Source organism: Eubalaena glacialis, chromosome 7 (assembly GCF_028564815.1).
Source record: "Eubalaena glacialis isolate mEubGla1 chromosome 7, mEubGla1.1.hap2.+ XY, whole genome shotgun sequence".
Taxonomy (NCBI): Eukaryota; Metazoa; Chordata; class Mammalia; order Artiodactyla; family Balaenidae; genus Eubalaena; species Eubalaena glacialis.
In genome coordinates this window covers 107030705-107046088 of record NC_083722.1, presented here as the reverse complement: position 1 = coordinate 107046088, position 15384 = coordinate 107030705, and the positions used below count along the sequence as shown (strand labels likewise).

Sequence of the window (15384 nt, the reverse complement as noted above, 5' to 3'; positions counted from 1 at the left end):
TCCCCAGGGCGCCAAAACCGACCGCGCAGGACCCCACTCCTCCCTCACCAACGCGGCTCACTTACCGCCGCCCAACTTCCGGCAACCACGGCGCTGTCCGCCGCGCGCGCCCGGATGACGCAATGTGGCCCCGCCCCCACCAGCCGGGGGGGGGGTGTATGGGTGGGTGTGGGGGAAGTGCGCACATGCGCACCCGGAGCCACGAGCCAGCCGGGTAAAGGAGCCCCTAGCACCCAGCTGAGTGGGAGGAACTTGAGCCTTGGGGAAGGCGGGGCCTCAGGAGGTGGGCCAGGACCCCTGGTGAGAGCTGATGGAGAGACTTTCTCTTATCAGATGTGGGAATGTACGTATGCCCCTCAGGCTGTTAAAAAAGTGCTCCTCCTTCTCTCTAGTGATTTCAGAGGATGACAGGAATTATCATGTCCGTTTTCCAGGAGAGGCAGCATCCAATGTACCACAGGGACCGTTAGGGAGGCGGGTGTGGAGAGACGGGCCTTTTTAATACGTAAAGGCTGGATGAAAGTCAACAGTGACCAACCTGCTCTTTCTAAACCAGGTATTATTTTCAAACCCCACCCCCGCCCGCTATCAGTGGGATAAAGGTATTCATTCTAAATTCTTTACTGAGCCAAGTGCCAAGCATTGGAAAGGTGTGGAAGAGACAATAGTGAGTGTAAACCTAATCTGACATGTAAGGCCGTGACTCTGATGTAACTCTATTGACTACTATTTATTGACTATCATATTTTCATGGTTTCCCATCTTTAGTCGTCACAAAGGTCCTACAAGGTAAAGGTTATATTATCCCCATTTTACACATGAAAGAACAGAGGCTAGGAGAAGTTGTGGCTTGTTGAAGGTTAAAGAGCTTTTAGGCTAGGATTCTAACGGAAGCCTGTTTGCTAAATAAGAAAACAAATCCAGACTTATTAAGGAGAACTTTATTCAGAAGGATAATTGCAAAGGGTGGGGTAGGGGAAGGGGCAAGACTATAGCTGTGGGAAGACCACTCCAAGCGAAAGCTCTGCAGATGTCTCAAGGGTTATGCAAAAAGAGTTCTTCCTTCTCAGGAAGACTGAAGAAAGCTAGAGAGAACTGGATGTGGAAAAGTGGGAAGAAAGGGTGACTTGATCCGATAGTAAATCAGAGAATGTTTTACCTTGAGGCCAGTTATATGCTGGCTCAGGCTGAGGGTGGCTCAAAATTAAGGAGCCTGGGGAAATGAGAGAAGTTTAAACTTTGGTTTATCAGCATTTTGTTCTGACTGATCAGTGGAGACCAGTAGTTCAGCAAATCATTTATAAGGTAAAGAATGGGAATTCAGAAGGACTGTGTCTAGCCTTGCCACAGGTAAACAAGGGAAGCATCTCCAAATCTTACGTAGGTCCTATGGGAATGGATGTCTCTTTGCAGTAAACCATTTCCGGAGCACAAAAGAGTGGGGGGATTTCTTCACCATCACTGTTTCTCAAGAGTGCAGGGCTCAGGTAGAATTCAACTTTGTCAACTCTTTCCATTTTATCAGGCTCCTCTCCTGCCACTGCCCCCTCGGACCGCATGCTCGGGTCATACTAAACTAATTCTGGTGTTTAAAGCACACTCTACTCATTCTGCTCTTTTACGTCTCCATCCCTGCAGTATTCTCACTCTTCCTCTTAGTCTTCAAAACACAGTTTTGAAATGTGGGTGAATCTTCGACAAAATGTTGAAGGAAAAAGAGTCCATACAATATGATTCCACATATGGAAAGTTCTAGAATCAGCAAAACTAATCTATAGTGATAGAAGTCAGATCAGTGGTTGCCTAGGGTATAAAGGGGAGCACTGTCTGCAAAGTGCCATGAGAAACTTTCTGAGGTGATAGAAATGTTCTATATCTTGACTGAGATAGGGATGACATGGGCATTCACATTTCTGAAAACTCATTGAACTGCACATTTAAAATGGGTGCATTTTACTGTATATATTGAATGTAATAAACTTGGTTTAAAAAAAAACAGTGGGGATGTCACCTCCTAGGTGAAGGCATGCCTGACATCCACCTACCCCTGTGTTTCACTTGATTAAGCACCTGTGAGGCTGAGTTGAAGTTAGTTCTTTATAAGGTTTCCTCTGCTGGACTTCGAGATCCTTGTAATGAATACATTTTTTGGAGTTTCCACCCAGCTCACAATGATTCCTGCTTCTCTGGGAACTGTTGGTCCTCCAGCTATGTTTGTACCACATGTGCCAACTGGCCCCCACCTCCCTTTACAGTTGATTGCATCAGAGGTGGATATAAGATGATTCTTCACCCTCAGCTTTGGACTTTTGAACTGATACTCACAGCGAGTAGGAATAGGAATAATTCACATAGGTCAACAGCAGCAGTCTAGCAGGAACTTCCTTGGATTCTGGTTGTTGAGGTTCCTGTGGCTGCCTTGGCTCAAGCCTTTCAGAGGTGAGGTCATCCGAAGTGTTACTGGATTCGGTTAAGAATCCGCCAGTGCAGGGGACGTGGGTTCGAGCCCTGGTCCGGGAAGATCCCACATGCTGCAGAGCAACTAAGCCCGTGTGCCACAACTACTGAGCCTGCGCTCTAGAGCCCGCGAGCCACAGCTACTGAGCCCTTGTGCCACAACTACTGAGCCTGTGCTCCTAGAGCCCGTGCTCCACAACAAGGGAAGCCACCACCATGAGAAACCCGTGCACCACAACGAAGAGTAGCTCCCGCTCACCGCAACTAGAGAAAGCCCGTGCGCAGCAACGAAGACCCAACGCAGCCAAAAATAAATTAATTTAAAAACCAGAAAAGACATACTCACCCAAGTGTGCACTGCACCACCAGTTAAAAAAAAAAAAGTGTTACTGGATTCCACAAAACACCCCAGTAGCCATTCACAAAGCTGGTTTCTGTCGCTTGCAACCCTGCAGTAGGTCCATGAGGTGGAAGCCATGTCTGTATGTCATCCACTGTCTCCTAAGGCCTGGCCCCAAGGACTGGCCCAAGAAGTGCTCAAAAGTGTGTGTTAAATTATTAGATGCGGTCTGGGCATCCAAAGTAGATGGTCACTTAGGTCACAAATGTGGCCTCCATGTTAGCAGGGAATTAGGGTGAGGCTCAGAGCAGAAGATCTGCCCCTGCTGCCCAGCATGGGGGAGACAGACCACTGGGGCACCAAGATGATGGAGCATCAAAAAAGATGCAAGACCAGGAACCATAAAAAGGCAGAGAATGTTCTCAGACACAGTAGGGCAACGAGGCCCATGACACTCATTCAAGACCACAGAGATCCAGGTCAATGTACTTTCATCACTTGTCTTGCAGCTCAGTTGAGGACCCATTCCCCCCCCCCCCCCACCGCAGTGGGAACCACTGCACAACCTAGACTTTGAAAGCCCAAGAAATTGTGGCATGATATGCTGGCAAATTAGGTCTTAACAGCATTGTTTCTTTACAGCACTTAGAATGCGTCACAGCCAGGAGAGCCCTGCATCTTCTTCGCCCTGCTGTTAAGACTTGAATTTACCTTCTAGAAGACCCATCTTCAAAAGAGAGACAAGCGATTTTCTGCCAGCCAAGTAACCAAATGACCAATTTATCAAATGGCTAATCTGCAGACTCATGGATTTTCTAAATGGACATTTTGCTAATGTAAGCAGATAGGGTAGGGGGTCCCCAGAGAAAGAGAACTAGGCCTGGCTTTCCTGACATAAGAGAAGCCATTTTTGGCCTAAGCCATTTTGTGATCTGAGCCTGGCCACAATGCTTTTCTTTGAACAGGCCTCTGTAATTAATGATCTTAAAGGAACAACAACAACAGAAAATGCAGAAACAAATGACTGTTATCAGGCAAGAGAAGCAACAACAGCAAAAATAACATATCATTTGTAAAGACTCCCACTTCTGTTCCAATGGTAGAGACTAGCCCTGAAGCACTTTCTTGAGCTGTTTTGCAGAATTTAATTCGCCCCCACCCTCAGATGCTCAACCACCAGATCAACTGGAACCTAACGGCTGATGATGTGGACCTTTTAGGACCCTTGTGACTTCATTCAACGCCCACGCTCCTTCATGAATATACATGTACCCCTAGCTTAAAACTTCCCCAATTTTGCTGTTGGGGAGGCACTGCTTTGGGAAAGATCCCCAGGGTTCTCCTTACTTGCTGCAAGGAATAAGTACTTCCTTCTCCTGCCCTTGGGCTTGGCTGTGTCTTTCGGATTGATATGCACCAAGAGGCAAACTCAGTTTTTCGCGTAACACTAACTTACCAACGTCTAAAGTTTATGGCGATTTCTACTGGATGGAATGGCTTTGCAAGCTTTTATAGATTTATATGATGTTGTAGTTGATGGTTTTCATGTTGCCTTCAGAGAGGCATTTGAAAGAATTTTCTCTTTACCAAAAATTAAGGATGGCTTTATTCTTCCTTTGACTATATTTAACTTATGAACACATTAATGAAGAATATATTCTTGAATGTAGGTTTTTCTTGAGTGTATTAATATCATGCCACTCAGTTTATGCTCTGTCTCCTGCTTTTCACTTCTCCTTCTGTCTCCTTTCCCATTCCTCAGTTTCTCACTTTGTCTTCCCCTAAATGTCTCCATCTCTCTGCCCCTTAATCTCTCCCCATCTCTGTCCCTCTACACTTCATTCCCCCCTTCCTCCCTCTTCTGTTCCTTGGTGTCCCCCATCTCTTCCCCTAGATCCCTCCTCTCTGACCCCCCCCACCCCGTAACAGGGAAGAACCTTTGTATTCTATTACAAATTAATCACTAAAGGGATGTTGCCTATAGGCTTAAATTATACATAATGGCCCATCTCTGGGAACCCTGCCTCCCAGGTAATGAGCGTTAAGTGAGAATACTTTCGTTTAGCTCACAGGAAGCATCCTGACCAGGCCCACCTGCGAATGGCTGCAAGAAGGAAGAAATGAACACATCCCCTCTGGAGTCTGGCCGGAACTAGGACTTTATCCCCTCTCTTTTTAGTATAAAATAAGCCTGAATTCTAACTCGGGAAGATGGCTCTTTGGGACACTAGTCCACCTTCTTTTTAGTCCGCTGGCTTCCCAGATGAAGTCACCATTCCCAGCTCCCACAGCTGTCTCTTGATTTACTGGCCTGTCATGCAGGAGCAATAGGAGCTTGGGCTCGGTAACACCCCTGCCTCCCCTAGTTTCCTCTTATTTCTACCCCTTGTTTTTCCCTCTGTCACCTGAAGTCTCTTCACCTCTATTTCTCCCCTCTCTGCAACTCGGTCTCTCCCTGCAACAGCAGTGATCTGGGGACAAAGCATATTGAACCTTCTTCAATATGTGGCTGTGAAGAAAAACAAAAATCTGTTACTCTAACTTCACAATTGCAGAAAACGTCTCTTAAAAACCTCACCCAACATGCATTGTTGTAAACCTTGTAAATAGTTAAAAAGAAGCCAACATTTGGTCAATTTGGCAAATTGGTCAGTGGAGGAATTGGCTTTAAGCTCATCAGCTTTAAGTCCATAAAAAGAAACCCGAAGGGGCTTCTGAGTCTGCAAGTTTTAATCTATAATCAAGGTCTCTGACAGCCTTTTCCAAGAAGGTATTCATTTTCATATTTTGGGCAGAGAGCCTGATTTCAACTGGATTTTGTGTAAGCCATCAGCCACTGATTCTTTCCTGAGTTGGCTAGGGCTGAGTTACGTCTGCACCATAGTCCCTTGCCTTTCACGAATTTAAGAATTAATTCAAGCATACAGACAGGCGTAGGAAGAGCAGGCTGATACCGTGGAAAGGAAGCCCATTCCACAATCAGATCTTGGACCTGGTCCTTATTAATCCCTCTGTGCTTTGGTTTGCCTATTTGTAAAAACACAGAAATCTGCCTCACAAGGTGTTGTAGAGATTAGATTAAATAACAGTGGTAAAGCACAAAAGTATACGCTCAGTATATTTTAAAACTACTTGAGTCCCCACTGGGTACCATTCACTCTGCAAGCACCATAAACACTGTACACAATAATCCATGGACCTTGTTTATTATGCTCTGGCAATTTATATTGACCATTTTTTGTTCTTGTCAGATTCAAATCCAAGTCTCGTTGACCCAAAGTCAGGGCTCGTAACCACTCCTCTTCACTAGTTGCCTCAACTGTTCATCAACATCAATAACAGGCACTTAGCCATTTGTCTGCGTGGGGTAGTCCTTAAAAGTGCTCCTTGGTCCTGAGGGGTCCCGGGAAGCAACTCTTCCTGGTTTCTGACCTGGAAACAGACCAGCTGCAGGATAACCTAAACCAGGATAAAAGTCTCCTTAACTCCCCCAGTTTTGAGGGAGAAGAGCTTTGGGAGATGCAAAGTAGAGAGTGACACTTGTTATAAAAAGTAAGTCCTTTCCTAAAGATGTTTACAAATGTGAATGTATATGTCCTTACAAAACCAAAGAGAAACCTTGTATCAGATCTTGTAACATTTGACATTACATTTCAATACATCTTCTCAGTCCAAGAGACTCAGAAAGGTAGTATTAAATCAATCAAACTTGTAACAGTATAGTTTCAAAGATCATATTTTAGGTAGGTAAAAAATCTCTCATTTTAACAGATCATGCAAACATGAACATAAGACATAAAATACCAGCTTGTACAGGCACTCCCACTAGCTACATATATTGCAGTTTAGCATGGAGTTTTAAAATATAAATCACAGCCAGATTGCAACATAAACACCAAGTAAAACTGCATGTTCCCATGCCTTTGCTAGTTTTGACTTAAGAGGTTTGCCTACAAAAGAACATGATGACTTTTCTTGGATAAACAGCAAAACTCACAGATCAAAATGCACACTGTCCCTTCAAAAGTATCACCTCTGTGGCCACAAACATCTATGTCAGCTCTTCCTGCTCTCAATATACGCTTTTTTTAAAAAAATTATTTATTTATTTATTTTTGGCTGTGTTGGGTCCTCATTGCTGCACGCAGGCTTTCTCTAGTTGCGGTGAGCGGGGACTACTCTTCGTTGCGGTGCGCGGACTTCTCATTGCGGTGGCTTCTCTTGTTGTGGAGCACGGGCTCTAGGTACGCGGGCTCAGTAGTTGTGGCTTGCAGGCTCTAGAGTGCAGGCTAGTAGTTGTGGTGCACGGGCTTAGTTGCTCCGCGGCATGTGGGATCTTCCCTGACCAGGGCTCGAACCCATGTCGCCTGTGTTGGCAGGCGGATTCTTAACCACTGCGCCACCAGGTAAGCCCTCAATATACTCCTGAGAATTGCCACCACTCTCAGGAATTTGTGTGTGTGTGTGTGTGTGTGTGTGTGCTGAATAGAACAAATTTTTGCCTTTAGTAGAAAATGTGTTACAATGAGCTGAAACCACAGGATGTTCACTCTAGCTCTCCTATAACTAGCTGTGTGATCTCAGGCACCTTATTTCACCTTGCTGCACTTCAATTTGCTTCTCTTGTAATACCACCCTCCTGTTGTGGGGTGTCATGGGGCTTAAATGACATCAACCTGGCACAGCCCTCAAGAAATATGGCTTTCTTCTCCCCACTCCCCTTTTTGGTTTTTAATGAACAACCATTTAAAAAATATTCTTTTCTCTTTGAGGGCAGCATTTAGCTTTTTTTTTTTAATAGCAAAAAAGGAATTTGGGTTTGAAAATGATGGATATGCAGACTGCATAATTTCCTATCAACTCTAAGATGTGCGTGAGTGAGAAATAATAAGGCAGAATTTCCAAGGTGGTTCAAACACTGGGTCTGGAGAAAGCTGTAAAAGAGGCTCAGAGGAGAGGTGTTCTGAGAAGTGGCAGTCACAGTGGAATAGCTGTCCTGCCTCTCAAGGTGTCCCCTGGCAGGGGACAGCATCTGTCTGTGTGTATCAATATAAGGTCTCTGCACAGTCGTATAGCTCCATTCCAGGAAGGCTCCAGAGTTCTGTATACTTCTCTACTGGAACTCTACCCACGTGTCCCTTCGGTTGCCCATTAATTCGAGTCTGAAAGCTTGAATTACAATGTGAGTCTGAGGCGCCCACATTTCCCGAGGAGCAGGAGAGCTCAACCAGATCCGATTCTCTTGGAAATATTCTGCTCTCAGGGTATAGTCTCTCTGCTGACCACCGCCATCTGCCATTCTTCCAATGGTGCCTATGAACTTTCCGAACTACCCAGCCCCTAAGGCTATTCTTTTGGCTCCAGAAAGCCCAGGTGTCTGGCAATGCACAGGCTTCCTCCTCTATTTCCTTCAGGGACATCATAAGCATCACTTAGTTACATCCCCTTGTAGCCTCCCTTAGGAGCGAATGTGCAGAATTTTCTTGAACGTCTTCTTGAAGTTCTCGTTGCACAAGGGGTAGATGAGGGGGTTCAGCGTGGAGTTGACGTAGCCCAGCCAGATGGTGAACATGTGCACATGTTGGTTATAGCAGCTCTCGCAGAAGGCAATGACCATGAAGAAGATGAAGTAAGGAATCCAGCAAACGATGAAGGCCACCATGATAAAACCCAATTGTTTGGCGGCCTTCCGTTCTCGGTTCATGTGCAACCCAGACACGTACTGTCTTGAATGTGAGCAAAGCCTCTTCCAGGTGAACTTGATATAATCCAGGCCTGTGCTAGACTCACTTTTCGATTTGGCTTTCCCGGGTGCCAACTCTGGGGGGGTGTCTGAGTCTGTCCGGGAGAAGGACTGGCTATCACCTAGGATCTGATCCTCTAATACCTCCTTGGCCCCATGCATGTTCAGGCCCTGCTCGCCCATCTCGAGCTGGCTCTGGCTCTGGTTGATGGCTACGTGTTCCCTGCCACTCCCGTCTGCCTCCATCTGCGTCTGCACAATGTTAAGTGGGGAGCAATGGAATTTGTCCAGTTCTCCATCCTTCTCTTGGCTGAAGACACCTGGAGACTTTATCTCCTTTGGGTCTTGGGATGCTGGCTTCAAGACAGGTCCACCACCGGCATCTTTCGGCTTCCTTTTCAGAACCTCCCAGGGAGACTGCTTCCCTGGTTTCTTAGCACCCACGCTGAGGTCCTCTGGCTTCAGCTTATCTTCAGAGAAGGACGGGAGGGATCCACTGATGAGCTCCCGGTGCTGACAGTGCTGCCGTACAGCCTTGTAGATCCTAGCATAGAACCAGAGCATGAGCAAGGTGGGCAGGTAGAAGTTGATGATGGCAGTCATGACCTTGAACCAGGTGACATTGTAGAAGTCCGTCTCGCACTTGTCCTCCCGGTGCCCTGAGGTCTTCGACATGAAGCGATGCCAGCCCAGAATGGGAATAACCCACAGGAAGGAGAGAAACCAGGCCGCCAAGATGGTGGCCGACGCTCGGGTCTTGGTACGATACCTCAGGTATCTGAGGGGCTGCTGCACAGAGCGGTAGCGATCAACGCACAAGATGAAGACGCTGAAAATGGATGCTGTGCTGGCCACATAGTCCATGGAGAGCCAAAAGAGGCAGAGAGGGCGCCCCAGGGACCACCTGGACATGAGGAGGTAGAGGATGTTCACGGGCATGACGATGGCCCCCACGATCAGATCGGCCACCGAGAGGCTGACGATGTACAGATTCCCCACCGTGTGTAGCTTCCGCTCGCTGCGCACAGCATACAGGACCAGCAGGTTGAGTCCCACTGTGACCAAGGAGATGGCGCTCAGGACCACCACCAGGGGAATCATTTGGGGGTTGGGCGTGGTGGTCTTGTTCCCCTCACACATCTTGTCTTCCAAGACGCTGGAGGAACTGGGAAGGGTCATTGGCACAAGAGTAGCCTCCAGCTATGGCTCACTCCCTGGGAGGAAAGACACAAGGATTCAGGTCAGAGCCCCGGTGATCAGTAGAGTCACTCGGTGCTATCACAGTGATAAAGCTAGGGTTGTATACTGTCGGGGCTGATAGACACTGCTGGTTACCTACAAGCCTATATCCCCTGCTTCTTTAGCCATTCCTTCCTCCCTTCCTTCACTTGATGACTATTTACTGCATTCCTGGGCATTGTTCTAGGTATTGGGAATAGAGCAGTGAACAAAACAAAAACCTCTGTCCTCAAGGAGCTCACATTCTAGTGAGGGGAGGGGTGAGCAAAAACAAGGGGAAGGGCTTCCCTGGTGGCACAGTGGTTGAGAGTCTGCCTGCCAATGCAGGGGACACGGGTTCGAGCCCTGGTCTGGGAAGATCCCACGTGCCGCGGAGCGGCTGGGCCCGTGAGCCACAATTACTGAGCCTGCGCGTCTGGAGCCTGTGCTCCGCAACAAGAGAGGCCGCGATGGTGAGAGGCCCGCGTACCGCGATGAGGAGTGTCCCCGCTTGCCACAACTGGAGAAAGCCCTCGCACAGAAACGAAGACCCAACACAGCCATAAATAAATAAATAAATACTTAAAAAAAAAAAAAAAGTAAAAAAAAAAAACAAGGGGAGGTTTGTACAAGTCCCATGTTGCACATGTCCCGGGAGATGGGCTGCATCATGATTGGTCTCAGTTGCATATGCCCCCTCGTTCCTCTTTGCCAGTGGCTGGTCTAGGAGTGGGTTTGAAACACAACTCCTAGAGGCCAAGGAAGTAGATGGGGAAGTCTCATGGCAGAGATGCGGTTCTGGAAAGTTCTTCCTCTCTGACAAATGAGCAAAACAAGTAAAAGTGTGTTTCCCACTTGCCCTCTTCTTTGTGACAGGAAGTGATGCACGGGGCTATTTCAGTCATCTTGGGGCCATCAGGGAAGCACCACTGAGACGCCAGCCCAGAGACCTGTTATTACTGAGCTGCTGAACTGACCCTGGAATCATCTTCCTCAAGGCTGGTTATTATGGGAAATAATTAAATATCTTTTTTGCTTAAGTCACTGTTGTGGGAGTTTTTACTTGCATCTAAAAGCACTCCTAACCAATACAGAAGAGGTTACCAGGACACACAAAGCATGAAATAAATCTAGAAAATCTCCTTAGATGAATGGTTCTCAAATGGGAAGAGGGTTATGTTATTTGAGAAAGCATATTCATTATTTCACTTTTATATTTGAAATCTTTTTTCATTACATAAAATATGCAAAGTCACATGTAACAAAACCTTTGCTAGTAGGACTATACTGAAAAGAGATTGGATCCTGCTATAGGTGATCCTCAATTGGGGAGGGAGGTCGAAGTAGGTATTAAAACTTCCAGAAGGCATTGTTAGATTTTTATAGAGTGGTATGAGTTTAAAGAAAACTGAGAAATACTAACAGAGTGTAAATGTCTCTTTAGCAAAAACATTATTTTTACATTAATACAAAGCCCGATAAATTCTTGAGTAGAAGGCCAAATTCTTACGATTTTTTAAAGATAAAAAGCAAGACCCCAAATAAGCAAATGGACCTAATTAAACTTAAAAGCTTTCGCACAGCAAAGGGAACCATCAACAAAATGAAAAGACAACCAACTGAATGGGAGAAAATATTTGCAAATGATATGGCTGATAAGGGGTTAATATCCAATATGTATAATTAGCTCATACAACTCAACATCAAAAAAACAAAGAGGGCTTCCCTGGTGGCTCAGTGGTTAAGAATCCACCTGCCAATACAGGGGACACGGGTTCGAGCCCAGGTCCAGGAAGATCCCACATGCCACGGAGCAACTAAGCCTGTGCGCCACAACTACTGAGCCTGCGCTCTAGAGCCCACGCGCCACAACTACTGAGCCCGTGTGCCACAACTACTGAGCCCGCGTGCCTAGAGCCCGTGCTCCGCAACAAGAGAAGCCACCGCAATGAGAAGCCCGCACACCGCAACGAAGAGTAGCCCCCGCTCACCACAACTAGAGAAAGCCCGTGTGCAGCAACGAAGACCCAATGCAGTCAAAAATAAATAAATAAAATAAATAAATTTAAAAAACAAAAACAAAGAATTTGATTAAAAAATGGGTAGAAGACCTGAATAGACATTTTTCCAAAGAGGACATGCAGCTGGCCAACAAGCACATGAAAAGATGCTCAACATCACTAATCATCAGGGAAATGCAAGTCAAAACCACAATGAGATATCACCTCACACCTATCAGAATGGTTACCATCAAAAAAAAAAAACCACACAAATAACAAATGTTGGTGAGGATGTGGAGAAACGGGAACCCTTGTACGCTGTTGGTGGGAATGTAAATTGGTGCAACCATTATGGAGAACAGTATGGAGGTTCCTTAAAAAACTAAAAATAGAACTACCATATGACCCAGCAATTCCACACCTGGGTATATATCTGAAAAAAAACAAAAACACTGATTCAAAAAGATAAGTGTACCCCAATGTTCATAGCAGCATTATTTACAATTGCCAAGATATGGAAGCAACCTAAGTGTCCACCAACAGATGAATGGATAAAGAAGATTGTGGCATATGTATATATATATATAATGGAATATTACTCAGCCATATAAAAGAATGAAATTTTGCCATTTGCAACAACATGGATGGACTTAGAGGGCATTATGCTTAGTGAAGTAAGTCAGACAGAGAAAGACAAATACTGTATGATATCACTTATATGTGGAATCTAGAAAATAAAACAAACTAGTGAATATAATGGAAAAAATGCAGATTCACGGATAGAGAGAACTAGTGGTTACCAGTGAGGAGAGGGAAGGGGGAAGAGACAAAATAGGGGTAGGGGATTAAGAGGTACAAACTACTGTGTATAAAATAAATAAGCTACAAGGATATATTGTACAACACAGGGAATATAGCCAATATTTTATAATAACTATAAATAACCTATAAAAATATTGAATCACTATGTTGTATGCCTGTGACTTTTACCCATAACAAATATAATATACTTCAACTAAAAAAGAAAAAAAGCAAGACCCCAAGGCATTTGATCCTTGTGGAAGGAACCCTTTGAGTTACTTTGTTGGAAAAGCACCACTTGGATAGCACGGATTTTGCTCCAGCTCTATCACTAATTTTCTGAGTGATCTCTCAGCCTGCATCTTCTCCCGTGGCATATGTGAGAGGTGGGGAGGTGATCGCTAAAGACTTTCAGGTCTCCTTTTTAGAGGCTCGCTTTAGGTGTTTTTCCAAGTTCTCCTCCAGCTCTGCACTGCCACAGCCAGGGTAGCCGTCCGACTCCTCCTAGTGTGCCTCCTCTGACTGCTTCAATAGCATCACCTTCTCTTCCTGTGACGCGGTCCTGCCCTCTGCTCCCGTCACTTCCTGCTGTCAGCCTCAGGGGTCTCACCCACTCACCCCACTCCACTCCAGCCATTACCTCTGTCAGGACAACCCCTGAATCTGTAGCTTCAGTCTGTACCTTTCTCCACTCTTAAAGCCAACACCCAATACCTTACAGCTTCCCCGTCAGCCCTGCCCAAGTCCAATTGCTTGGAACTGTCCACAGTCACCTCGGGAAGGAGGAAAGAAGGCTAGGGCCGTATCGTCTCAGGGATTTCTATTTTTTATTTTGGTTGGGAGGAAGCAGGAAGCACTTCCCTAAAACACTCCCAGCTCGGTATTCCCCAGGTAGCTCTCACCTCCCACTTCCACAGGAGTGTCTCATTTCTCTCTTTCCTCATTGCCTTGAGGAAATTCCTCTCTTTTCTTATTTCTCTTTTTTCTCTTTGCCTCATACACACAGAGGAAAACAAATAATTTTTTTCATTGTGCATATATACTATTTATCATTCCACAATTCTATTTGACAGAAAATGATTTGTTTTTATATAAAAATCTATGTATATTTTTCCTTTTTGATTAAAAAACAAAAGTTTTCTTGATTGAACTGAGATCACTGAAATGAAAATTAGTGTGAAATTAATTGTTTAGGGGTGAAGTCTACCGCTGTCTGCAACTTACTTGAAATTAATCAAAAAGTAAGTTGGATGGATGATTGGTTAGAAGAATGGATAAATGAATAGATATATGATAAAGCAAAAAGAGCAAAATGTTAATTTATGACCTGGGTGGTAGATATATGGGTGTTCACTGTACAATGCTTCTAACTTTTCTATTTCATTGATACTTTTCATAATAAAATGTGGGAGAATATATAATAGATAAACAACAAGGTCCTACTGTAGAGCACAGGGAATGATATTCACTATCCTGTAATAAACGATAATGGAAAAGAATATGAAAAAGAATATGTATTTACATGTATAACTGGATCACTTTGCCATAAACTAGAAACTAACACAACATTATAAATCAACTATACTTCAATTTAAAAAAAGGTAAAATGTTGGAGAAAATTAATACAGCATAAGTTTATCTTCCTCACTTAACTATCACTATAAGCTCCCATTCTTTATCACATTTTCTCCTTCATAGCTTCGGCATGTTATTTTGCATAAAGCTAAAAGCAGAAAAAAGATCAAGAAATATTTGTTAAGTGAATAAGTGAGTGAGCGAGAGGCAGAGTGCTCTGAAATATCTCAGCTCAGAACTTATTCATTCAACAGATATTTACTGGTGAAAGGTTCCTTTTCAGCTCAGTGATCTGTTTTAGGAGCAAGAAAACCCACTTTTGTTCTCTGAAACCACACAATTCAGAAGAAAGATTCCTGGAAAGACAAGTGCAGCACCCACGTTGCTAGAGCAGCATGTGGAACTGCTGCTGGGGGCCTGGCGGGTCCCACTGGGAGGGAGGCCAAGAGGGCAGCAGGGGCGGCCACATCTGCATCTCCTGCATGTCCCACTCAGGACCCGCTGCATAATTTGCGGGGCCCAGTGCAAAATGACAAACTAAAAAATTATTAATCATTTCAAGACGGAGGCAGCAGAACATTGAACCAAGCGTGGGGCCGTCCTGAGTGCAGGACCTGTGTGACTGCCATTCTGATCTCTCTTCTCTCACCCAGACACTGAAAAGGCTCCACTCAGTGACACAGCTAATGTAAGGCGCTTTCCTCTCCCTTGGGGATCTGCATTCCTTGTAACGATCCGTGAACAGTTTTCCTTCTCTAAATGCCAGAGGGATGCCAGGCACTCCAGCAGAGGGTGGAAGGTATCTGAGGACACAGATTCTCATTTCACCCCATGCTGCATAGGATGCCACACTCCCCTTGGGCTGCCCAGAGCCCATGGGGCTCTGAGGTGTCCTCTCTGGGGTCAAGGTCAAGCCTACAGAGAGGATGTGCCCCGGGGAGAGAGAACTGAACCTAAGGAGGTACTTGGGACAGGGCATTTTGAGAAGAAAGAACCAGGGCACCAAGGGGTCTTTATACTACCATGTCCCTCAAGGAGCGGGTCCTGGAAGAGAGAGTTCTCAGCCGGCTCTGCCACTCGATGGGTTGTGTGGAGCCTGGGAAAACAGCCAGATCTCCAATTTCCTCACCTGTAAAGTAGGGAAAATAGCATCACCTCCCTCCCGGGGCTGCCGGGAGCCTCAGTTGAGACAGTGGGGTGGGAGAGCTCTGCTAACCCCCCGTGATGACAACTTGGTGACAAGCAGAAAT

The 15384-nt window shown here is 45.4% G+C and overlaps 2 protein-coding genes across 5 annotated transcripts in view; both read right to left on the bottom strand.

Moving 5' to 3' along the window:
- Nucleotides 1-15384, bottom strand: part of ATG7 (autophagy related 7) — a 333595-nt gene that overhangs the window by 243406 nt on the left and 74805 nt on the right. For 2 of the 4 annotated variants that reach the window (XM_061197267.1, XM_061197270.1), the window contains exon 1: nucleotides 66-114. The exons of 1 other annotated variant lie outside the window; for it this stretch is intronic. The gene's annotated coding sequence lies outside the window, so the exon portion shown is untranslated. Of the gene's footprint in view, nucleotides 1-65; nucleotides 115-15384 lie in introns of those variants that run through there. One more of the 4 variants, XM_061197269.1, reaches the window with a different exon arrangement.
- Nucleotides 8256-9719, bottom strand: HRH1 (histamine receptor H1). Its single transcript, XM_061195590.1, has one exon. It carries the CDS (start codon nucleotides 9717-9719, stop codon nucleotides 8256-8258), a length of 1464 nt encoding a protein of 487 aa, XP_061051573.1.

Coding starts and splice junctions, on each gene's coding strand:
- HRH1 (XM_061195590.1), bottom strand. CDS start 9,719: ATGACCCTTCCCAGTTCCTCCAGCGTCTTGGAAGACAAGATGTGTGAG.